Source organism: Physcomitrium patens, chromosome 1, assembly GCF_059467195.1.
Source record: "Physcomitrium patens ecotype Gransden chromosome 1, ASM5946719v1, whole genome shotgun sequence".
NCBI classification, from domain to species: domain Eukaryota; kingdom Viridiplantae; phylum Streptophyta; class Bryopsida; order Funariales; family Funariaceae; genus Physcomitrium; species Physcomitrium patens.
This window is the reverse complement of record NC_143410.1, coordinates 9580176-9606042: the sequence shown is the minus strand read 5'-3', so window position 1 is coordinate 9606042 and position 25867 is coordinate 9580176. Positions and strand designations below refer to the sequence as shown.

General features: G+C 34.8%; 2 protein-coding genes across 3 annotated transcripts; both read right to left on the bottom strand.

Annotated features, from left to right (window-relative positions):
• Window positions 1-28: 28 nt before the first annotated feature.
• Window positions 29-5681, bottom strand: LOC112286894 (cyclin-T1-4). Of its 2 annotated transcripts, none has more exons than XM_024529265.3 (9): window positions 5458-5681; window positions 4032-4500; window positions 3610-3691; window positions 3331-3465; window positions 2962-3137; window positions 2500-2651; window positions 1204-2206; window positions 514-801; window positions 29-366 (listed from the first exon to the last, which is right to left on the bottom strand). In XM_024529265.3, the coding sequence occupies exons 2-7, from the start codon at window positions 4262-4264 to the stop codon at window positions 1740-1742; spliced, it is 1245 nt and encodes a 414-aa protein (XP_024385033.1). In that variant the 5' UTR covers window positions 4265-4500; window positions 5458-5681; the 3' UTR covers window positions 29-366; window positions 514-801; window positions 1204-1739. The 2 variants fall into 2 exon arrangements, with proteins under 2 accessions (XP_024385033.1, XP_090105700.1); XM_090249574.1 differs by having other exon boundaries at window positions 4032-4405; window positions 5458-5667.
• Window positions 5682-15702: 10021 nt separating this feature from the next.
• LOC112283206 (coatomer subunit alpha-1) lies at window positions 15703-21854 on the bottom strand. The gene is made up of 8 exons (XM_024521647.3): window positions 21361-21854; window positions 20216-20710; window positions 18877-20012; window positions 18411-18632; window positions 17542-18082; window positions 16954-17410; window positions 16455-16797; window positions 15703-16167 (listed from the first exon to the last, which is right to left on the bottom strand). The coding sequence occupies exons 1-8, from the start codon at window positions 21566-21568 to the stop codon at window positions 15922-15924; spliced, it is 3648 nt and encodes a 1215-aa protein (XP_024377415.1). The 5' UTR covers window positions 21569-21854; the 3' UTR covers window positions 15703-15921.
• Between the last annotated feature and the right edge of the window lie 4013 nt (window positions 21855-25867).

Genomic DNA, 25867 nt, shown 5'->3' with positions numbered 1-25867 from the left:
AAGCATGAGAGGCAACGAGTGGCGGATGTTCGGAGAAAAATAACATTACCATGTTAACAAAGAACTCGCGCGTCTCGTCGGAAGTACGCATGCTGCTGTTACTTCCAAATCCGCATATCAACATCAAAGTGTTTCCTCCCTCGATTTCCACGTTAGTTAACCGTAAAAAATCTATAATACATCTCCTCACTGGTTTCACAGCATGATGAATACTGGAAAATAGCACGCTCTATTCGTGAAAGGAACTCTTCTCTCAATGACAAAAACCCCTAAACTATCAAAAATGTACTCTTGCATCTCCCACTCATTAAGGCCTAAATCTTTTAAGGTTAAGGTAAAAATTTCTCCCCAGTCATTCGACCATACCTGTCAAAAAGAAGACAACACACAAATAAAAATAGAATCATGAAATTCACAGTTCAGTCATAGGGAAACGAGTACACGATTGAATAAAATAAGACAGCAAATCCAAGGACTCTACATTTAATCACGCCAAATGAAATGAAAACGCACTTTTAGTGTGAAGAATGATAATCTCTGTAGTGCTCCGGGTGTGAGGGTAATGCCTCCTATCCTTGTACCCTTTTTTCTAATTCCCGTGCCCTTCAGCTTCTTCAGAGCTCTGAGCCCCAAGACCGACTACGATGAGGGAGAGACTTCTTATCTGCTGATCATGATGAAGGCCTCAGGCTGCCACCTGTCCTCGTCAATTCATCATCTTCCACCCTTTCTGGAAAATGTCCCCTTTGGCCCTATTGTCCCATTCTACATCAGCGTGGTCATTAGACTCGAGGGAGTTCCCTGAAAACAGACATGCATCTCAGAATCTAGTTTGCACAGACTATAGTGACATATGCGATCAACGGTGGAGTTGACATCAAAGCCAAGACAATTTAGGAACACTCCGAAATATGGCTAAGTTATATGTACTTTCTAGTGGGAACAATCCCAACATCCAAAACACGCCTTGAAAGCTATGCTTGATGAGTGACCGGAACAATTTACGGTATTTCAGAACATTCGTCACTAAATTCAAAAATCTATGCTTAGATTTGGAGATAGCAACCATGGGCATGAAAACCATCATTCACAATTTATGATTTAAGCACAAATCATGACAGTTCTTAGCAAGATATAGTGCCAGAAGTAACGACACAGAAAAAATAAAACAATATCTAAAGAATCTAGACGAATGAAACATACCTGTTGCCTTAAACGCTGGTACGATTATTTCTCCTTAAAAGTGTTCTTTGAAATTAAAGAAACAAAACCACCTCCGCTATTAAATTTTCCAACTCGATCACACGGTGAAGAGTTCGACAGTGTCGACATCACCGCCATCATTTTTACCCCCGATTATTAGAAACAATCAGCGCACCTATACTTCCATAAGCTAGCAAAGTGTACAGCTTCGTTCACAAAGTTAAACGACACCCAAGATCCTTTCTAACTTTTGATTACGTGGCGCACCTGCACCCTCCATCTCTGATTAAGTGGCATAATTTATGTTCCCAGATGCAAAGGTGCCTTCGGCTCGTCTTAGTCGACCATATTCAAGCTCACCAATCCTCATATTATTCTGTACTACCGAAACTCTTATTTCTGAAGCTCTTGATTCACTATCACAGCATCAGATTAAACGAAGATGACTGCTCTCTTCTTGAGTCTTTTTTCTGTTTTTCCTTTTTTTTCTTTTTTTTCTTTTTTCCGTCTCAACCAATCCACATTCTTTGCCACTCTCATGCGACAGATTCTCCATCTTTCTTATCGACTTGAGTAGCAATAGAATTGAAATCTCTACTCTCGATATGCAGCTCATTTTTTTCCACATTTGCTCTAACCACTTTAGTTTTCACAGTTATCTCCTGCTTAATCACCCTGTTCAGGATTTGTCCTTCAGGTGGCTCAGGACCACCCTTCCGTCTAGCATCCGAGGTACGCTCACGAGGTGACAACGACCGCAAAGTATCGCCTGCCTTGTCTTCAACCTGGTGGCTAGAGGCTTCATCTGCATTCGATTCCACTGCTTGAGGTTTTCCTGAAGTGCTTTGCTGTTGGTGATTTCCATTTGCAGAAGGTGCTTGGAATGAACTTGCTGGAGCATGGCCCCGGTTCATTTCACTGGGGCTTGGGTCGTTAGCCAGTGAGCCTGTTGCGCCGTTATTTCTATTCTGCTCGTAAAGTTCCAACATCTGATTGCTAACTTCTGAAAACCAAAAACTGACACTTATGAGATCTGTGCCCGATCTAAATATCAACGCAATAAGAGTCAAGTATCCTACTTGGAAAACATCGGTTAAAACAAGAAAAACCTACTCTAAATCGAACATAAGAAGGCTGACCAGAAACTGAGTAAACTGGAGCGAGGACATCCTTTCAGCTTACATGCGAGTAAGTATGGGAAGACGCAAGGAATATCACAAGTTCAAGAACACTACGACAAAGAAGCACTTGGTATTATACAGAGTTTGGCTGAATGAAAGGAAAAGGAAGGCTAACCTTCTAATTGTCTTGGGGTAACTTCGAACTCCTGCCACCACACTTTATCACCCTCCTTCGGCAGATTCACTTTGAGAAACTTAGCAGCGAGGAAGATAGCTCCCGCAGCGATGTGGTGAGGCTTAAATTGCAGGCAAAGTGACGTGCGAAGTCTGGACAATAATCACCCTTACATTAGCCTTTCCGACTACAGTGGTCACAGTTTTCAGCACAAAGAACATTAATCTGCTGATCTCTAAAAGTGGCATCTTGGCCCTTCAGCCTTAACGTAAAGTGCTGACAGCCGGGTATTATTACATGATCAGGTGACAAAGCACAAATAAGAATTCAAAGGCCAAATTTTGTGTATACTTCCAGCATACAATGTTTGCTTCTATCGAATCTAACTGTGCTGGAAATAACACTTCCATTTATTGTACCTAGGGCAGCTAGAAGGCAAATAGAGCTTGTGCTTCCACTTACCCGTCATTCACAAAATTCCATGCAACCTGCGCAAGAGTGTTCTGAGCCACTTTGAATCTCTTGATAGCTGCCACCAAGGGTTTGTATGGGTGATGAATGTTCAAATCAAAGCCCAAAGTGGTCAGGACCAACCGCTCCCCAGCCAAAACCAACTCTTTCTGTTCTTCAATAACTTCCTGACAGACATGAAGAATACTTTACATAAACAAGTGCAAAGAAGAATATAACTCACTAAGTCCATAGTTTCGAATGCAGATCCATGTGAGCTTTAATTCGAAAGATTCAGAAGAGAATATCCACCCAAGTAACTCTCCAGTCCTCAACCGAGAAAACATCTACAAATAAATAACTGACTAATGCAATAAATACCTTCTGTTTGATTCGCTCCTTAGCTAATGGATCTTTCTTGAACCGAATGTGATAAGAGAACACGATAACTTCTCGAAGAGGACGGGGTGTCTCTTCCACTTTCCCAGCCAAAAACATGCACACGGTGGCTATCATCTGCCATCGCAAACACATGATTATAAGTGTAGATAAAGGTTACAGCATAGGCCGTTCAGAAGTTCTCAAAACTATGGAAATTGTCGAGGAACACCATACCCAGTACCTAAAGATGAATCCAGGTTAGGGACAGGAGACACTCACGTATCTGTCGTTCCTCTTGTGCGATTGTCGATGGAAAAACCGATGGCAGAACACAATGGCTGTTGCAATAGTAACCTGAGGCCTGCGAAATCCAATGGTCTAGGTCAGGTTTGCTAAATTCGTGTTTAATGATACTTCAGCAACTATCTGAGTAGGAAATGCATGAGTTTCCACTAACCAAGATACGGTTTAAACAGGGGTTGAATGAGGAGACCTCTTCATAAGAAAGAAAACAAGAAACTAAAAATGGATTTTCAAACGAATACAAACATTAGAGATTGTGCAGAGAAGTGTCCGCAATAGGTAGCGACTTGGTATTTTCGATTAAAGAGATATTGAAACGTAAGTGGACATGAGGAAAAAAAAATGAACACAGATATATACGCTATTCCAATAAACCAACACCAGATTCGAGTTCTTACACTTTCAACCGCATGCCAAGATCTTGCAAAAACGTACAGTAGGACTTCCGGAAGTATGTCTCCTTCTTGATGTCAATTCCATCCAATCTGGAAGGCGAATGTTTCTCAATCTCTTCCCGACTAAAATACCAATAGGCACTTGAGTGATCAGGTTCCTCGAGCCTTCCATTCACACCAGATGTCCCACCTGCTAGTCCTGACTGAGTAGACATGTCTGACAGAGAACTCGCCATGGCGCAGTGTATAGTTATACACGTCCTGATTTACGCGGCTAGTATTTTCTTCAGAGGACTAAAATTTCTGTATGCGAGATATCGCTCAAGCCGCAACAGGACAGCACAATCACCAGGTCCAGGCGAAAAAAATGCGGTGGCCTGTTCATAGTCTCAACACGATTGCAAAATAGTTTTAGGACCTATTGGACCACTTGCTGGTCGCTACTTCTCAGCCGTAACTGAGACATTGAGACCTGAAAATATCACAGGGAAACGAGGAGGCTGAGATTCTGTACAACTGAAAGAAAAAAAATGGTAAGAAGAATGAACATAGAAAAGCTTGGCATACTGATCAAAGCGCTCCCAAGCCAGCTACAAACCCTAAAATATCAACCAAGCAAAACCACGAACAATCCGTTCTCCCTTCGGGACAAACAACGACCACGACCCCCTCAAGAATGCACCTCCTCATTTCGAGGACCCATGACGTATGACGCAGAGAGACAAAATATTCTCGTCTTGCTCATAATACCATCATGTATGTAACAATGACCTAATCACTCCAACTACTGTTATATTCATTGAAACCCTACACATTTTATTTCTCTGAAGAAAAAATTTTAAAAATTCTTTGCAAGTCTTTCAAAGAAAAAAATCGGCCATGAACATGTTAACTCTTCCCAAACAACATAATAGACCCCGCTCTACTAGTATAAACCCGTGTAAACCAGCCTCTTCATGCTTCCTCCACATCTCCCTGTCAACAAACCTAACTCCACCTCGAAAATTCTACATCAACCCACACAAAGACAAACACTCCACAACTCACCAAGAAAACAAACTAAAACCTGTCTATCCCTGTCATACGACCCATGTCTCACCTCTCAACTCCCACACCAACCGATGTCTAAATTTTGAACCGCAAAAATGAGAGGTAAGTAAGCCATTGGTTCTTAATACTTCCAAATAAAGAAAAAAGAAAAAAAAGAGAATGGTAAGTAGATTTCTACAAGGACAAGACGACGACGACGACGACAACAAAAACAAAAACAACAACATCACAGACAGAAAACTGCGAGGTCGCCAACTCCAGCACAAGGTCTGCAATATCCTAGCCAACAACTCACAGCACACACCATTCCAGAATCAGTCCCTTGACACACAGAGCCGCAGAAAAACAGCACCCCGCCGCTAGCTAAAACCTCACTCACCTCCAAATCACAGAGCTGACGCAACACGCCACGAGAGCGAGGGCGAAAGAAGTCAAAAGAAGCGGAAAAGAGAGGCGAAAGAAGGTAGAGCGTAGTCGGAGCGCGGTCGGGGCGTGGATCGCAAGCGCCGATGACCAGCGGGGAAGGGAAGGGGAGGGGAGCGGAGGAGCGGAGAGGAGGACCAGAGCGCTGCTGCTGGTACTGCAAAAATGAAGGGTCGTAAACCCTAGACCTCCCCGCTCTCCCATTCATATACAACCCACTCTCCAGTGCTGCTACTGCCCGTCATTCTGTGCCCACCCCCCCCTCTCATCCGTCCTTCTCGATGAACGTTTCTCAGTTCTCATCCATTTATTTATATTTATACGTCTGGCTTATTCCTTTACTTCTACGGATAATTCACATTGGTTGATGAATTTATTGGAATTTATTCCACGATGTGTTCTTGGTATGTGATGCCAGATTTTTTTTATTTTTTTATTTTTTTGTGGTTGAAATGGTAGTTCTTTTAGAATAAAATCTATGATACAAGATATTTGTGATTAATATCAAAGGAATTGGATTTAAATGTACTATAAATTGTGTTTGTATATTTAATTATTTTTAGTTTTATTTTTGAGTCAAAGTGATTTTATTCTAGTTTTAATTAATTTACATATTTAGTATTTCTAAAAAAATTAAATAAATTTAAATTTAATTTCTTTTATTTTTATTGTTTGACAAATCAAATTCTTCAATTTTTATTCATTTTTAAAATTTTTAATATATATAATTTTAAAATTTCTATTTATTTATATATATATATATATATATATATATATATTTTTATATGCATATCTTTATTTATATATTTATTTAATACAAGTTTTGAATCTAAAAGCCTAAATTCTATTCCAACTTTTAATTTTTTATATTTTTCTAATATTGATTATTTTTCATCAAAGCATATAAATAATTTGGTAATATATTTTATTTTTTAATTTTTATCTTTTTTTCACTTTTCTAATTTTAAGTACTATCAACATTTATGTATTTTTTTTAAACCAATTTTTAATTTGTCCACATCTTTTTTAATACAAGGTCTTCTTTCATCATGTCCACTACTATAAAAAAAATCATTTTTTCTATATTTATGATAATGTATAAGTTCTTTGATATTTAAATGTACTAAATTCTTTTTGACAATCATTCCTTACTTAAATTTTGTATTTAAATTATCTATTCTATACGCCTTTACTTTTATATTTGTCATGGATATATTATACAAGAGATCAAACAAGAGATCAAACAAGAAATTGAACAAAAGAGTTTCAACAAAAAAACTAACAAGAACTTAATTAAATCAGATGAATATAAGATGAATACCAAGAAAAGTAAGCTAAAGCTTTAAAAGATGTGATATTGAGACTAAGAATCCCCTCATTGTTAACCTTAATAATATTAGATATTAGAAAGCTTATCAAGAAGTTCTCATGTTGCTTGAAGATGAAGCAACCCTAAGAAGCTTCTTAGACAACTTCATTAATCATCCTAGAACTTTCTAGAATCTTCCAAAACCTTCAAAAATATTTTTTTTAAATATTTTAAGAATATTTTAAAATCTTTTAGAACCTAATAGAATATTTTTTGAATATTTCAAAAGTCTTCTTGTTAGATGTTTGTAACTTCACCTCCATTTTTAACTCCAAGTTCCATGATGGATATTGGTTCTATATTTGTAATAGAACAACCAAAGCTCGAGCATCATCTTTAAGATTTTCTTATTTGAATTAATTGTACCATAGGCATTTTTTCCCTCAAGAAGATCTAACTTCATCTTGAAGATGATCTTCCAAAGGTTACAAGAGCTAGAGTGGTTGATCTGGTAGCAGTGATAAGAAAAGCTCTAATTCTATCTCTACTTTGAAATTCATGATTTTAAAATTTTCCAACTTGGCATATTGGATCATAAATAAAATATACTAAATTCTAAAAAAATTGTGAGTAATATTTATTTTTTTGTTATATATAACATCCTAACAATAGCTTTATAGAAAAATCATTCTAAAATAGGTTTAGATTTCAGAAAATAGTGTCAACGAAACTCGTATACCTTTTGCAGCATATTAATTAGGTTTTTTTGCTGGTTTCTATATATGCTCATTGATATTGTAGCTGCACTAATAAATAAAATATTCAAACTTTTTTCTTCTTCACCAAAAATCAATGATCTTTTCCACCTCATATTTCACATGATTATCTATTTCAATATAAGGTAGTGATGGTTGTATTATTCTTGGAATAGTTGATTCTAAATAAGTCTCTAAGAGAAATATGAAAGATTGGATGTACCTTCATAGATGTAAGTAGTTTCAATTGATAAGCCATTAGATTGATTTGCTTTTGAATACAAAATGGCCGAAGCCTTCAATAGTCCAACTTATTGTAAGGCCAATTGGTCTTGATATTTTGTCAAAAAAGCCATATTTTATTTCCATCTTAAAAAGTTTAAGATTTCTTTTTAAATTTGTTTAAAGATGCTTTGTAAGAAGCTTCAATTGCTTGTAAATGGAGCTTCAAAGTTGTCTGGAGTTGTGACAATTATTTTACAAGATCTTCAACTGTTGGATTTTCATCCTTTAATGTACCTAAAAAATCAAGCTTTGGATGGTAGCTATAATTGGCATAAAATAGTATTTTCTTAGTTAAAGCATGAAGAATATTATTATAAAAAAACTCTATTAAAGATAAATATAAGGTCCAATCATCTTGTTGATAGTTGATAATATATTACAAATATTGCTTTAAAACTTCATTGACTTGTTTTATTTGACCATTGATTTGAAGGTGAAAGGCAAAAAAAAAAAAATTAATATCAATCTTTAATATCTCAAAAAAATATTTTCAAAACTTTGATATAAATTAAGGTCTTCAATCAAAAATGATGTTATTAGATAGGCTATGATATTGATATATATTATCAAAGAAGAACCTTGTCATTTCTTCTATAAAACTTGGTTTTTTGCATGGGACTAAATATGCCATTTTTTCAAGTCGATCTATAATAATGTAGATATCATCAAATATAGCTAACAGAAATAAATTAATGATAAACTATATTAATATTAAAGACCGTGATTGCTTCAAAATTGGTAATGGCTGTAGAAGTCCATAAGAATAATGTCAAAAATTCTTGGATCTTAAATAGATGTCACACAAGAAGACAAAGTCCTTTTACAATCTTCAACATTTGAAGCCACCAGAATTCTTAAGAGATAAGCTCTAATATTTTGTTAAATCCAAAATGTCTTGCAATTAGAAAATCATGATGAGATTGAAAAATACGACATCGTATTGGTCCTTTTAGAATATATAAACAATCTTTAAAATACAAAAGATCTTTGACAAACCTAAACTTATGATTGTCAAGATACTACTTGATAATATGTGAGTTCTTAGTTCACATTGCATACATTTGTTTAAAAAAACTTGAATTAATAGGTATAATCATAGAAATAGTACAAAGAAAAAATTACTTTAGCTTCAAAAGAATGATATATTGCTCATCAAATATTACTTCTCTATCCTTTAAAGTAAGATATGATTTTTTTGATAAAACATTTAATAGTCCTTGCTATTTTTTTGGTCAATATATAATCACAAAATCAAAATGAAATAATAACATATTCTAATAAGCTTAGTGGTGATGCAAAATCTCAATTAATATGAAATATTCTAAATTTTTGTGATCTATATACAATCATAGGATATACAGTGCCTTCTAATAAGTTCCACCATTTTTGAAAAGAGTCTACAATTCTAAAAAGCTCTTAATCATAAATCTCATAATTGATCTTTATAGCTGAAAAAATTTTAGAATAAAATGCAACTAGGTGAAGCTTTCTATTATTTTTTATATGTAATAATACAACTCCTAATACAAAGTTCAAAGCATTACTCTCTAAATAGAAGGCCTTTGTGAAATCTAGTTGCATTAAGATTAGAGAAGTAATAAAATCTAACTTTAAATCTTATAAAGCCTTTTGTGCTTGAGGCCCTTATTCCAATTTATCTTTGGATGACAATCAAGTAAGAGCAGTAGCAACTTGGGAGTAATTCTTGATGAATATCTAATAGAAATTAGCAAATTCAAAGAAACATTGTATATCTCATATTGTCTTTCGAGTTGTCCACTCTATTACAACTTGAACTTTCTTTGGATCTATCAATAAGCCTTTATTGAATATAATATATCTAAGAAATTCTAATTTTAATTGATGCAATACACATTTTTTTAATTTGGTACATAATCCTACATCTTGTAATTTTTGCAAGACTAATCTTACATATTTTTTATGTTCTTCAAAAGTCTTACCGTAGATTAAGTTATTATCAAGATAATAGATATCAAACTTATTCAAGAATTCTTTAAAAAAATCATTTATCAAATGCTAGAATATAGTTAGAGCATATTTTAATCCTAAAGGCATGACATTATATTCAAAATATCTATATCTTAGCTGAAATACTATCTTTCATTCATTATATTTTTTTTAATCTACATTAAATTGTATACTCCATAGAAATCTATTTTGGTATAGATTTTGGCTTGACTAAGTTGCTTCAATAGCCTTGATATCAACAATAATGAATAATAATTCTTCATTTTTATATTGTTGAAACCATAATAATCAACATACATTTGTAAAGATCTATATTTTTTCTTCACAAAAGATATTGGTACAACTATTGGAGATTTGGAATACCAAATAAACTTTTTTGCAAGATTTTCATTGATGTAATCCTTTAATGCCAAAAAATTGTTCTATAATAGATTATAGATTGAATCAAACGGTAGTTGAGCCCTTGCTTGAAGATCAATAACACAATCATATAGTCAATGTTGTGGAAATACATTAATATTTTTTTCAAAGATATTTTGAAATTTCTTAGATTACTATGAAATAGCTATTAGCAAGTTTTCTTCTTTATAAGCTAAAGTTGCATAAAATACAGATGGCATTTCTTTTTTAGCCATCTTCATAAAAGCCTTTAATTTAAGAAATAAAGACTTTATTATTGATGAGTTCTTGATAGGTTTTACTTAAAGGGATTCTATAAAAAATTCAACCTTGTAAAACCTCCAATGCACAAATTGATTATATCTTTTTCATCACAAAAGTTCTAAAATGATAGAATTGGATAAGGTTTCAACAATATTGAAAATTATTTTGCTACTATGGCCTATAAATGATATTTCCATGAGTATGGTTTCATGAATAACATTGCTTAAAGATAAAGATCGACCATCTATTACTTTTATATTTTTATATATATATATATAGGTTTTGACTTCTATATTAAATTTTTTTTATGAAGTTTGAAAACTCCTCATTTAAAAAATAAGTAGATATTCTTGAATCTAACAAAGTATTTATTTGAAGTTTTTGTGGGCTAAAAAATAAAGATATAATAAAGAAATGAACAAGTTGAGCAAAGAAAGAAAGGCCTTGATGAATTTGAAGAATTGAAATATTCAGCTATATGGTTCCTATTGTAATTGCGCCTCTTCATTTTTCTAAACAATTTCACTCCAAATCCTAGTTATAAGTTGTTTCTTAAGATAGTTTCTAAGTTTGTAGCCTTCTTTATCACAACACAAATATAAACTTTTTTCAAATTGACGCTTCTTTTCTTCTACTAAAAGAAATTTGAATTATATTGCATCAATTTGCATATCTTCAACATCGAAGTGTAAAAAAAAATTATTTTTTGAAGAAAAAAAGTAAAAAATTTTAGTATATTTTTTTTTCAAAGTCCACAAACATTAATCTTAATAGCATTAAAATAATTGATTATTGCACTTCATAGCTTAGCTGATAGTTTTATTGAATATTTGAGAATCAGATAATGATAATAATAAGTCTTTTATATCATCCTTTAGTTTCTAATAGAATTGCCTTATAAGACCTTATTCATTCCAATTAATGTCATTAGTCAATTGCCTAAAATCAAATACAGAAATTGATGCAAAGCATGACTTTTGACATAATGAGTAAATTTTTGTTGTTGTCCATTGAGCCTTGTCTTGTTTTCCAAATGATTCTACAAATGCTTATAAAAAAACTTCAAAGTTATTTAAGATTGTAGATTTCTTTTCAAATAAAAGAGCAAAATAAGATAAGGCTTGTTTTTTGAGCAAGGTTCCAACAAAACCAACTTGCAACTCCATTTTTGAATAGGAATTAAATTATAAAAAAAATACTAATCAAATTTTATTAAAAAATTATCAAAATTTGGAACATGTGCCATCAAAAATAATTACAAGATTAATTCAAGGCTCTTTATATTATTGAATAAGTGATTTTTCTTATAAATGTACATGTGCCAATGCCTCCTTGGATATAGAAGCTTAAGAAAGTGGTTGCATCATAGGCTGAAATATTCTAGGTCTTGCATCACCACAAAAAATCCTTCAATTTTAGCAGTTCTACAAGATAAAGCATTCAATGTATTCATAATAACATCTAATTTGCACTTAAGAGACTCAACCATACTAACATCTTCACCTCTAACCATCTTAAAAGAAAAAAAGATTTTTTTTAAATAGTATCAATTTAAAAGAAGGTACCCCTCAACATCTAAAGCACTTAAATGTCTTCAAAAAGAAGAATAATCTACTCTCTATTAAGAAGGATCGAGCTCTAATATTAATAAGATGATAATTTTGACAAACTGTCATAGATATACTATATAGGAGACTAAATAAAAAAAATTAAACAAAAGAATTCTAATAAAAAAAACTAATAAGAACTTAATTAAATCAGATGATTACAAAATCAATACTAAGAAAAGTAAGCTAGAATCTAAAAGATATGTTGTCAAGATTAGGGATCTTCTTAGCTTTGACTCTAATATATATTAAGTATTAAGAAGCTTTTCAAGAAGGTTCTAAGTTGCTTGAAGATGAAGCAACTCTAAAAAGCTTCTTGAACAACTTCTTTAATCATCCAAGAATTTTTTAGAATCTACTAGAATATTCTTAAAATATTCTAGAATCTTTTAGAATATTCTAGAAATATTTCTAAAATCTTCTTATTGGATGTTTGTAATAATGTTTCATATTAGATCAAAAATAACTTTTTTTTTTAAAATCACCAATTTAAATATATAAAATTTTAAATATGCTTGTATTGATTAAATATTTAAGTTATTTTTAATCAAATAATTTTTGATTATTGATGATAATGTTAATTACAAAAAAAAAAAAAAAAAAAAAAAAAAAACTAATTTGATTGAAGTCTAATTTATTTGAGAAATTACTAAGTAGACACCTTTATTTGATGTTTGAACATCCCTTTCAATAATTGAAGACAAGTATGCTTATTGTGCCTAATTTCTCTATATTCTACATTTTTTATTTATTTTTTTCATTTTCTACCAACTCAAATGGAAAAGGTTCTTGTTGGATGCTTTAAAAATGAAGGGATGTCATACTACCAACATGTCTTCTTTTTATATGTAAAATTTATAAATTCATTATTTACATATATTTTTTGTAAAAAGTATTAAAGCAATTGCTTTAAAGACATTGTTAATATAATAAAGATTCTTCATGAAGTGTTGCAATTTCTAACAACATATCTTCCAAGCTTAGATTCTGTAATATTTTTTCATCCAATAAGATTGATTTTAACCACTAATTCAAAAATAAATGATTAAAAAAGATATGTTCATTGATATCTAATAGTCCCTTTAGTTTGTAGAAACATGAAAGTCCTATTATTGTCTGCAAGAAACTAATACAATTTAAGATTGTATAGCCATCTATAAATTTATTTATTTATTTATTTATTTCTAAATTTTTCAAAAACCTTATGGAATGTATAGTAGGAATGTTTTTCAAATAATAAGGCACCAAAAATGGCTAGTATATAAGTACAAAATTATAATAGACTCATATACAATTTTATGATGTATGGCATGATCTTGACTTTTTATCAATAGAAGAGTTTTGTTATACACATGATTAAAGTCCTCAGTTGATACTGCAATTCATATCTTCATTATCAAGTGATTTCTTTGCAAAAGAAGTAACCAAATGCCCAAAATACATTATCTTTGTTATCTACATGCAAATAAAGTGAACTTGATGTACAATCTAAGTTTTTTATATGTGGTCAATAACTTCTCTTGTGATGGTTTAAACTCTATGCAACTCTATCTACAAGATTTGAAGTTTCTCCTCCATATCAACATAAGCAACATCCTTCCAACAGTGCATAAAGGCTTTAAAATCCTCATTGGTTTCAAACCACTTCTTTACTTTTGCCAAAATGTTCTTTTGGTTGTACCAAGTACAAAATAAGTTGGTCACAATGTTCCTAAAAATCTCCTTAACAACTTCCATCAATGTTAGGTTTTTATTTGTTAATATTATCCATGGTGTTATTTGATCGTTTACAGCATTACTAACATATTTCGAGGTCTACAAATAATTGGCATTTTCTTTTCCTACATGAAGCAAAAATTGACAAAAAATAATATGTTGGTGGTTGTTGAATCAACACCATGGAAGATAGCCATATTGAACTTGAATATATTATGACAATAACATATTACACAATTGTTGTTTGGTGTTGTATATGCTCTAAATAATGCATTGTCTTGTTTTACTATCAAATGCTAAAAATAATTGCTTTGAAAGCATCCCTTACTTTGCTCATACATTAGATGGCAACAATATCATGAAAGGACATAATGTGTGCATTGGAATATGTGGAAAGAATTGGTGAAGGATCATGGTTGTGGTCTTCCATCTTAATTGCTATCTTCCATAGCTCATTACTACTATCCACTTGCTGCAAGGTAGAACTCTAGGAACACTTATATCTATGTGAGCTAGTTTGTCATGTGCAAGCTTTCTTTAAGATAGGAACAAGTGTTATTTTTATTATGTATGAGCAATTGTAAGTACAAGAAGGCTAAATCCACCCATCTAGAATTCAAAAACTTTGTTACCAAGCTGCTTGTGTTTTCAAACAAATCCCTATTTAAGCACATTCAATGATATTAATGTGTGTTTAATAATAATATTATTGTGCATATACATGGATGTGTAGCATAAGGGATGTCTATGTAATAAAAAGAAGGTATCCATCTAATAATTATTTTAATTTAACTATGACATCTTTTAACTATAATATATATATATATATATATATATATATATATATATAATTTTAACTAAATTTCTTTATTAATTTCTTTATTAAAAGTATAAGAATGTAGAGAAAATAAAATCAAGTCTCTTATGTCTAAAAATATGAAATTGCTACCAAATAGATCACTTTTGCAAAAATTTGATGAATTTAAATTAGATACAAAAATAATTTAAAAATTGGGCATTTATTTTTTAAAATCAAACCTTATTGCTTGCAATAAATGAATGCATGAATCTATAAAATACTAACAAATAAACATATGTTGTTTCTAAGTAACTATTTTGAATGAATATGATGGTTTAGAAACTAAGAATCTATATAAGACAAATTATATAATTTAGCACTCATTATTATACTATCAAATTACAACATTGGAACATTGTAATAGTCAAATGTTCAAAATAATAATCAAAACTTTAAAACAAATATTGAACAAACATCAACTCCCAACCAACAAATTAACTTTGTTAGGAGACAACATCTTAAAATAAGAACAATATTTTTCAACCTAAAATGTAATATTAATTTTGTGAAATAAAACATTTTATTATATGAGATACATATGTCATGATGTACACATGCAATACATATAGATAATAAATTTATAACATTTATATATAAGAAACAAGCAATTTAGTAAATATGAGATATTGAAATAGTACAGCTTGGACTGAAAGAAAAACATATCATTCGAAGGAATAAAGTTGTGTAATATATATATATATATATATATGAAAAAAACCATATATTATGTGCAAATTAAATTTAGCAGCAGTTTGTGAGTTTTCTTTGACTACCACCATCACAACTGCAATTTAAATTTTTATTTAATTGAATTTGACAGTTCCACTTCCAAAATATTGGGAGTCAGGAGTTGATATGGTGCGGAATGATCACAGCGGTGACCATTGACAAGTAACCTGCAGAAATTTGATCGAGTCGCAGGAGTCATATTGAAACTAGCGCCCACGTTATCACACATACAACTGACATGGTGGTTTCTTTGAGGCTCCTCTGCAAGTGCAAGACTGCAAATACTATCTGCCAGAAAACTGTTGAAAATAGATGAATTTATACTGTGTACATAACGTACAATGAATCAAAATGTCTAAGCGAAACATATTAACCACCCTCGTTGGGCATTCAATGACCACTACTGATCATTTGGCTTCTTCAAAACTGTTTTCAAAGCACTCCTACGGACCCAACTGAGGCACTAACCTCTAGATTTTTCAGCTACTTCTTGCTGAAGGCTTTGAAGTTACCGCATTTGTGAAGGAGAGCAAAGTAGGCCTGAAGCATCAGCCCCGACCACAGCAAGATCGCAAACTGGACACAAACTGTTTGCGGTCTCGGGAACAAAACGTGCTTTGCAGTAAGGACATGAAACATCCCTGCTGCCACGATAGATTGGAGTGTACGTAGCCCCACAGACCACAAAAGGATTGCGAGGATCATAGTTGAGCTCCATCTCATTTCTTGGGTTTTTCTCACACACTTGCAAGACCTGCAAGAGAAGGTAAACATCAATATTGAACTAAAATGAATGAAACAAATATAAATCACAAGACAATTACGAGTTAAGAAGTGCAGGTTTCTTATACCAATACAGAAAAGTAACTACATAGTTGACAACAGCAAAACATGAAAGTACTCTTTGAAAAAACTGGGAACTTCATGTCGATGTGATGGTTAGTGCAACGCTTAAGCAATGATAGGCGACATTGACAAATGCAACAAGTATTCTCATCACTAGTACTGAAGGGCGGCAGACAAAAGATAACCAAATTTTACCTGGCGAGTCTTGCTTGCTACAGCTGGAGACAAGTTTAACTCTAGGAGTCTTCGTGCAATGGATGCGGCGGTGTTGTAGTTCTTGGCTTTGAAACAAATTGACATAGCTGACTGCAGACTCAACTTCAAATGGGTGGGTTGCATCTGACAATGAGTAAAGTAGGCAGCAAGTTCGGATTGGGACTTCAAATCATCTTTCAAAGCAGGTTCTTTCCTCTTGAGTTCGATCTTGAGTGCCAGAGTATACTCCTTAGCAATCCCAAGAAGCTCTTTCACCTCGTCCACTTCTTTGCGAGAATCGACCACCACAACAGGTATCGTGTGCAGAATATCAAGGAAGAGTCTGAATTTTCATTACGTTCATTGGATAGGCGTGTCAGCAAAAGAGCAAATCCATGGTCGAAGAAATTGGCCCTGTAGTGAAACAAATAAATACATAGGATAACGTGACAACTACAAGGCGATAAAAAAACTGTAGGGATTAAGTCTCAACACATACCGAAGCGCCTCGGTGAATTTGCCCTCTGTAGTCGTCTTGTATGCAACCTTGAGCTTCCCTTCAAGGGAGGAAAGCTTCGTCAAAATTGCAGGAGATCCCTTCGCATTGATTGGTGTGCTGTCAGTCCACCCTCGCTCCAAAAACAAAGGTAGCTCTGGTACAGATACTAGAGTTGGTAGAAGAGCCTGACTCGCAAGATGAAGTTCCAAGAAAATATTCTTCAAAGGTTTAAAGTTATGGATTCCAAGCTGGCGACTCAGCAATCTCATTGCTGAATCGAAAGAGCCAGCAGCTGCATGTTCTCCAGCGAGAGAAGAGCTCTGAATCCAGTTTTGACTTTTTTGAACTCCTGCGGAGGGAGTAACAAAATAGGCAGCCTCAAATGAAACCTCAGGTGCATGCGCATCAGCCGGAATTTCTAGATCCTCCATTTCCCAGCCTCCCTCTTCATCATCACCTAGCAACAGAGGGACGTAAGAGAAGTAACCATAGTCAGCAGCAGAAATAATACGAAAAATGTCTCCAGAAACTTACGCAATGTTGTACACAGATATAGTAAACAAAACGTCATCTTTACATGATACACACCTCTATCCTCTTCTGGAACAACAATCACTGTCTCTCCGTCGAGGCCCTCTGGCTCAACAATATCTATTTCTGCTCCCCAAGCTCCTGCAGCTCCGTCATCACCATCCGTATCAGCTGCTCCAACGGTTTCTGTAAAAATACCCTCAAAGAGACCCTTGCTAACTACCAACAATGGCCAGTTGTTTTCCTGAAGGATTGGCCTTGGTGGCATTAATAAAGCTGATTTTTCTTCATCGGGAAGAGATGGAATATTGTCACCAAGTTGTCTCTCCAATTCCTCAGCTGCTTCAGTCAACCCATGAACTTTAGCTGTGGCATACGCTAAAGGCAAATGGTTACATTCCTCCAGAATCGCCACTCTTTCTTGAACATCGCCAAGATAAAGTGCATTATGGAAACGCCCCATAACATCACCACGCATCTCTGCAATCTTCAGCATCTTTGCAAGCTTCTCCACATTGCCGGTTATAAGATACAAGAAGGAAAGTCTCTCAAAATTCTTAGTCTTCTGATATGCATATTCAACAATCTCGTGGTTTCCCTGAAAGGCATTACATCATTGACTAACATAAGTAAAGATAAAAGGATTACTGGCCAACATCGAAGAAGATAAGCATCCGTACACTTCAGAGTAATAAATAAGTTTCCAACAATCGAACTCAGAACAGGAGGAATGATGCCGTACAAAAGTCCACATAGGTTCGAGTCCCAGGAAAACCGATGTGGAATTTATAGTTTGGAGTTGTAACACTAAAAAACAGATTAAGGACATAAGAAATTCCATAATGCTTTCACATGGAAGAAAACCTGCCAGCTTCTAAAAGCCTTAAAAGAGGATCCACAATCAAGATAAAGGCTCAGAGATTTACCTGTCGTAACGCCTCAACACCAAGGCGATGCCAGCAATCCTTTTCGTCTATCTCCTTCGCCGATGCTACTGCAACTTCAGTGTTACCGCACTCAACAGCCAAATTGAAGCGAGTCTGTTCATCTTTAACAAAGTGCAAGGCAATCTCCGGAAACCCTTTCTGTTGAAGATATGCAATAATAGACTGTCCACAAAGCTGTAAGCTTTGAACAATGTGCAACACCTGGATATAAATTACCAATTTCATTAATCACTAAAAATAACTAAAATTTGCAAAGCAGTGTAAGCACATCTAATTTCAAGCGCATTAGAAACGTGCTTGAACCACTCAACTCTTAAAGAAGTGATCTGCTGCACTTCAGAAGTGACTAAAACAAGTCTAACTTAATTAAGAAAATGTTTCACTACACTTGTATAAGACATGGACATGAATCACAGTATAAACAAGGCAAATGCAAGTAGCTTACCTGGTCAAACTTGCGCTGGATGAGTGCTAGCTTGAATGTATACTCAGTTGCGTCGATTTGAATAACCCGGTTCTTGCCATCCCGGTCCAAACAGTAGATGGAATTTCCGCTGACTTTGGTGATATACACTGGTACATCTAGCGTTCTAATAATTCCGCTGTCTCCATTTGGTAAGCAATACTTGATGTGGTTGAGGGTAGTGTATATGAACACACCAGAATCATCCCATGCGCCACTCTTCACACGGATGGTCTCATGAACGGTGCACTTGTGCACGAGCTTCTTGTTGGCCACTACTACGGCATGCTTGCTTAGCAATGCCACATTCTCCATATCGTTTGACCACACCACATACTTCACAAAGGGAGTGCTGACCTCCCCCAGTGTGGCACGTTGCTGCAGATCAAAGAGCACGATTTTGTCCTCTGTCCTACAAAGTAAGTTTCCAGTTCCAGCATAAAAGATCAAATCTGTGTTAAGGGATGGCAGTGTGACTTTCTTGGTCACTTCATTTTTCAGATTCTTGATGACAATCTGGTTTTGGTTTTTTTCCAGGACAGCAAATCTGTTTCGTGCTACAAAGATTGCAGATGAACCTAACCCACGCTTTGCCTCCTGAGCTACCTCACTCCTGCCGTTGCTCTCCTTAGGAACGATGTACAGCTCATATGAACCACCATCGACATCTGAACATAATAAAACTGCATTCTCTGCTGGGTTGTATGACAGAGTCCGCGGACCCTGATTTAGCCCCATGGATCCTGCTCGACGAATGGAAATAAGAGGGTTGTCCTTTCCAGAAGTAAAATCATAAGTGCGTAAAGAACGCTCCTTCACATAGTACAACGTGCCCCCTTGGACAGCACAAGCAGGCCTCTCTCTCTCCAGCTTGAAGACAATCATTCCACTATCATGACCAGCTGCAAGAAGGTTCATCTCAGGATGGACAGAAAGAATCCAGAACCGATCGTGCTCTCTTCGAAAGGTCTGTACACCAGTGCGCTTCGACATATCCCACACACGGATGCTCTTGTCCTCGGAGTTCGATACAATGACATCTTGACGTGCGTGAAACAGGACACAAGAGACGTTGTTCACATGACCCCGCAAAGTGTCCACCTCCCATGCCTTAGTATCTGCAGAACATTTGAGGTGGAATCAAACTACAATAGTGCATTACTATAAAGGCGTAATAAAAACATCATCGACCACACAATTAATTTATAAAAAGATTAAAGACAGCGAAAATGAACAAACGTCATTGCAATCAGGAAATGTATCGCTTTGAAACTGTCCAGTCGAACAAAGCATTCGTAAATGCTGCAAATCAGACGAGTACCATTCATTCTCCACAGCTTCACTTGACGATCATCTGCTCCAGACACAATCAGCGGCAAAGAGGGATGGAATGATGCCCAATTGACACCCCTGTCGTGGCCTTCTAGAACATACTTCACTACAGAATCACCTCCTCCAAAAAGATCAGTATTCATCTGCGCAAGTCGCATCATATCGTCGGCTGGAGACACAGACTTCTTCTTCAATGCTCCAATATCCCAAACTCGTACAGTCTGATCCAATGATGCAGATACCACTAAATCCTCCTTAATATGGAATGATGCGCACATTACGTAATGGTTGTGTCCCGTAAGCACAGAAATGCATGTGCGAGATTGCCAGTTCCAAATGCGGATGGTCTGATCATCACTAGCACTCACAATCCACGGACTTTCATGATGGAATTTGACCGTCCGGATGTAATCGAGGTGACCCAGCAAAGTGAACAAGCAGCGTCGCATCTTGTAGTTCCATACCTTGATCTTATAATCATCCCCTACATTTCCAATATCCATACACATTGCACACCATGTTAAAAAGAATGACAAAAGTTTAGCAAAAAAACCTAGAAAATCTAACCAGATGAAAGCAGCCTAATAACATGTCGAGATACATGTGTGACTTACAGGAAGAAACAAGCATTAGAGCCGACCAAAACAATTCAAAGATCCCGACCTCGATTCGAACTCCTCAACCTTCCACTACAAACAACTCATATTGCACGGGATCTAAACACACCAACTTTAAATCTACAGAAGCTCCATTGCTAGCTAAAAGCAGTTTACGGAATTTTCATGCTATCATGTTCAACAGCTACATTACATGCTCAATGCCAGCCCTACCGCAGAGCTCCTGAAACAATTCGTCCCGACAAGACATAATCGGTTCAATATATTCTTAGGTCGCGATCACCCCGGAGATTTTGCCACGATCGGAGCCTATAATGAATCAAGCCAAGTGCGACGTGAAACCCGATTATGCAGACAATGTGGAGGTACTTAGATGAATAGAACAAAGACGAACGGACCCCCCATCCTCCCCCAAATGCGCTAAGACACGCTGAGAGGCAGCAGATCTCATCAGTCAAGGCCACAGCAATAGCTTCCTCAAATTGCCACGAATCAGTGGGAGGAGAAGAAAACTAACCTCCAGAAACAAACAGAGGCTGCGACTTGTGAAAATCGACGCCCCTCACAGGACCATCGTGCTCATCGAACCTATCGATGAGCGTGCCCATCCGGTAGTCCCACAGCTGAATAATGCCGCTGTGCAAGCTGGCGAGAATCCATGGCCGCCGCGAGTGAAAGCTCAGCCCCTTCACCCTGTTACTCTTCGTCTCGAACTTGGTCAACATTGTGCCAGATCCAGTCACTCCTCACGCCTATCGCCCTCTCCCACAAGCAGAAGACCTAACACAACAGAAAATGCAACAAATCCCTACACCCTCCAGCACACACTACTCTTAAAAACCATTCCCAGGTCTCAAACTAAAGACAAAACCCTCGGCACGCGTAGCTTCACCGGTGCAACAAAATTAACAACCAGATTTCTCCTCCCACAGTTCTCCTGCACTCCACACCCCGATCGCAACCTCAACAAAGCTCCTCGGCGGGGCCTGGAGCAGCAATCGGCAGAGCTGCACGAGCGAATCGGGCCCGAGACGGAGGTCGCCCCACCATAGCCACGTCTGGCAGGTGCACTGGATGGATGACAAAACACTTCGTACATCCTATTCAGGCACATCTTCATTCATCTGTTCAATCATGTGGCGCACCACTCCACGCACTCTTGTTCCCCGTGCATGATTGGGCCTCTGATTGGCCCCAGCTCCATGAGTCCGTTCCCTATCGCGGGGAACCAGTTTCCCTCGAGGTGATGGCACGTTCTTTGCCCATATGGGGGGGAACTCTGGGGAACTTCGGGTTCGTCACATGGACGTTGACTAGGTTTTGAACAGAGTGAATGAGAATGGGAACCGTGTTCTTCATTCATCTTCTCTGGGAGCGTGATCCCTGTTCACACCTCCTATCGCTTCATTGACCGGTCTCATGACCGTGAGAAGCAGCTCCTACAGGCAAGATACACCCATGACCATAGACAAAGTTTCTTATTGCTTTCGTTGCTTGAAGTAGCCCATCAATTTTAGCCTTTCATTCTGTGAAATAATTTTGATTTAGCTATTTAATTCTTTTCTTGAAAGAGTAAAAAGCATTCACTAGTTGCATCAATTTTTGTGTTTGAGTTTTGTTTGCATTGTTATTCTATAGTCAACAGTTGACTAGAATTAATTCATAACTTATATCTACAAAGTCACCAAAAATTTACCTTAGTTTTATTTTATTTTTTAATTCAGAATTCGGAAAATTTAAATCAAATTAAAATCAAATCAATGAAAGATACGAATGGAATTTATTTTACTGCAAATTATTTATGTTTTGAGTTTTTTTTACAAAAATGAGAAAATAATCACATGCGTTACTGCATCAGTTAAAGGGATACAATTTAAGATGTATGGTTGATTTTTTACAGTTGTGAATTATCACTGTTTAATTTTTTATAAAAATAAAAATAGTAATAATAGTAATACCACAATTTTTAGTTCTTGTGTCTGTGTTAAATGATTACACATAAATATAAATATATAAATTTGAGCATTTTTAAAGATGTACAATTCTAAATTCTAATTTTATAATAATCACAATCTTATTCACAATTTTTTAAATGAAAATAGGTCCTACACTACTCCACTAATTTTTAAATATAATTATTTGATTATCAGTATTTTTTTATATTTTATAGAACTCTTTTGGAACATTTTGAATTTGACCATAATGACTAATAAAACATACAATTGCCATCCCAAATGTAAAAAAATGCTTTATTGTAGTTTTATTTTAAATTTGTTATTTTATTTTATGTTACCTTATAATCTAATCATACTATTTAAATTTTAAAATTTTCTAAAATTATCTGATACTATACAAAACTAATCCTAATTTTGAATGACAATCTAATAAGTATCATTTCTACTTTAACCTTATTAAAGAAGCTATTTTGCATTTAAATGTTTTGTTCTATATTTCTTTTTTGTATTTCAAATCCACTCAAAGCCACCTGTCAAGTTTCTCATGACGTCTTCTTTAATCTAATAATAATGTGCTCTTAGGACCTTTAAACCAGTTTTTAGTTTAAGTGGATTTGTCCATTATAATACATAATATGTTTTCAATTGTACATGTTGCTAAGCATGATTATATAAATATTATATGTATTGCATATGATAACAAAGAAGTACAAGATACTTATTACCTACTTCCATAATATTATTATATTAAGAAATATATATATATATATATATATATATATATTGTGATATAATCCATTTCTTATAATAACATCTATATTGTTGTCCTTAGAAACAATACTCAATGTAACTTCTATATTTTACAATTTACTGTAATAATTATTGAATAATGTAATTTCTAAAATACAATCCACCTTCACCTAATAGAAAGCATACATGTTATTCTTGTGATTTTGGAGTTAAATTTGTAATCTCAATGAATCTAAAGATGTCTCTCCAACTTACTAATATAATGTTTAATTTTTACACATATGATTGTATAAATATTTTTGCATATCAAATTTTTTAAGTATGAAAATTAAAAATTCTTATATAGTCTAATGATTATAAAAGATAATGAAACAGCTCTATTATCTAAAAAATTACTTATTCTTAAAAAAAATAATTAAATAGTTTTTTTAATATTTTATATTTAAATAATATAATTGTTATGTGCTGATGTAAAAAAACATACATTAACATCATTACATACAATAATAGCAATGATAGTATAAACTAGTTTTTTTAATAGTAATCCTTGCAATTTTGGATGGATTTAAAAGCCAATATACTATGTACACCACCCATGCTACCAATTATCTATGAATATCAAATTACAATTTATTATTATTTGCAATTGAGCATCACTTCATTATTTTTGGCCATTCACTAGTTTTTTTTACAATAACATTATTGCAACCATAATACAATTTCTATACATTATTACTAATTTTACAATAATTTTAGACAATTATACGATTCATTATTAAGAAGCAACATTTTCATACCATAGTTAGGGACATATTCCTTAGAACTTTCTAGAGAGAAGTTTCTAGAACCTTCTAAAAAACAAACCTCTAGAACCTTCTAGAAGAGAAGCCTCTGGAACCTTTTAGAGAGAAGTTTCTAGAAGCTTCTAGAAAGGAAGTCTCTGAAACCTTCTAGAAGAGAAGTTTCTAGAAGCTTCTAGAAAGGAATCCCCTGGAACTTTCTAGAAGCTTCCTAGTTAATAGAAGTAGCTCGAAAAGGTTCTAGAACCTTCTAGAAAGGAAGCCTCTAGAACCTTCTAGAAGCTTTCTAGTTAATAGAAGTAGCTCGAGAAGCTTCCTAAGTAGGAGTATATATAGGGATCGAGGCTGAAGAGTTCTTCAGTCTCGACAACACATCTCTTGGAGTTCTAGCTTACCTTTCTGGTGTTGTTCTTGTACTCATCTGTTTAATCTAGTTCTGCCACTTCTTCTTGAACTTCTTGTTAGATTTCAAGTCTGTATTTTGTGTCCGTGACAGTTTGTCGAGACTACACTAACTTGAGATATCAGAGCTAGTTCTTTCTTAGTAGAGTGTGGATTACCCCTCTACTTGAAGGTATACTAGCATTTTTTAGAGGTTGCGGATTACCCTCCTCTAAACTGATACTTCTTTTGTTACAATATTGGAGTCTTATTCTTCTTGGAGAGAGTGGATTACTCCTCTTCTTGAAATTCTTAAGGCGTTTTATAGGTTGTGGATTACCCTCCTATAAACCAATATTGCCTCTTATAGGATCATTTTTGTCCTTCTTTTAGAATAGCCGGAGGTCAAGACATTAGTATGACAGAAAGTTCGGAGTCTAAGTTAGATGCTATTATGAATGCCCTCGCTACGTTATCACAAAGAACTACAGAGATTGAAGGAGTGGTGGCAAGGCTTCATAATGATGGAGTATCTGGGATAGCACAATCTAAACTACACCAGCCTCAAATTTTGGCACTTGGAGAAACAACTTTACCTCAGGTTCGACAAGAACCACTAGTTCTACAACATAAGGAGCCTCGAGTTAGCCTTCCAGATAAGTTTGATGGAACACGTTCCAAGTTTCGAGGATTCGTCAATCAAATCAGGTTGATAACAGTTTTACAGCCCGAACGATATCCAACGGAGGAGTCACGTGTTGGGCTTGTTGGAACCTTACTTATGGGATAAGCTCTATCATGGTTTGCTCCTTTGTTTGAGAAACGATCATCCATATTAAACAACTTCGAAACCTTTTTGGAAGCATTTGCGGAAGCATTTGGTGAACACGATAAGGTTCGATGGGCTACAACAAAGATCCGGTCGCTACGACAAGGGATGCGTTCTACATCAGTCTATGCTTCGGATTTCAGGCAATTAGTATGCGACATCAATTGGGATGAAGAAGCGTTGATGAGTCAATTCTATTGGGATTTAAGAGATGATGTGAAGGATTTGCTGTTAACTCTTCCTGATCCACGAACGCTCAATGAAGCCATTAGCCAAGCTGTGAAGTGCGATAATCGCCTATTCCAATGT

Excerpts from the sequence above, each read along its gene's own strand:
- LOC112286894 (XM_024529265.3), bottom strand. The coding sequence starts at position 4,264 with ATGGCGAGTTCTCTGTCAGACATGTCTACTCAGTCAGGACTAGCAGGT. Across the intron at positions 3,466-3,609 it reads ACAAGAGGAACGACAGATAC|ATGATAGCCACCGTGTGCAT; the intron begins GTGAGTGTCTCC and ends TTGCGATGGCAG. Across the intron at positions 2,652-2,961 it reads TGGAATTTTGTGAATGACGG|ACTTCGCACGTCACTTTGCC; the intron begins GTAAGTGGAAGC and ends ATTATTGTCCAG.
- LOC112283206 (XM_024521647.3), bottom strand. The coding sequence starts at position 21,568 with ATGTTGACCAAGTTCGAGACGAAGAGTAACAGGGTGAAGGGGCTGAGC. Across the intron at positions 20,013-20,215 it reads GAAGCTGTGGAGAATGAATG|ATACTAAGGCATGGGAGGTG; the intron begins GTACTCGTCTGA and ends AATGTTCTGCAG. Across the intron at positions 16,168-16,454 it reads TAGCAAGCAAGACTCGCCAG|GTCTTGCAAGTGTGTGAGAA; the intron begins GTAAAATTTGGT and ends CTTCTCTTGCAG.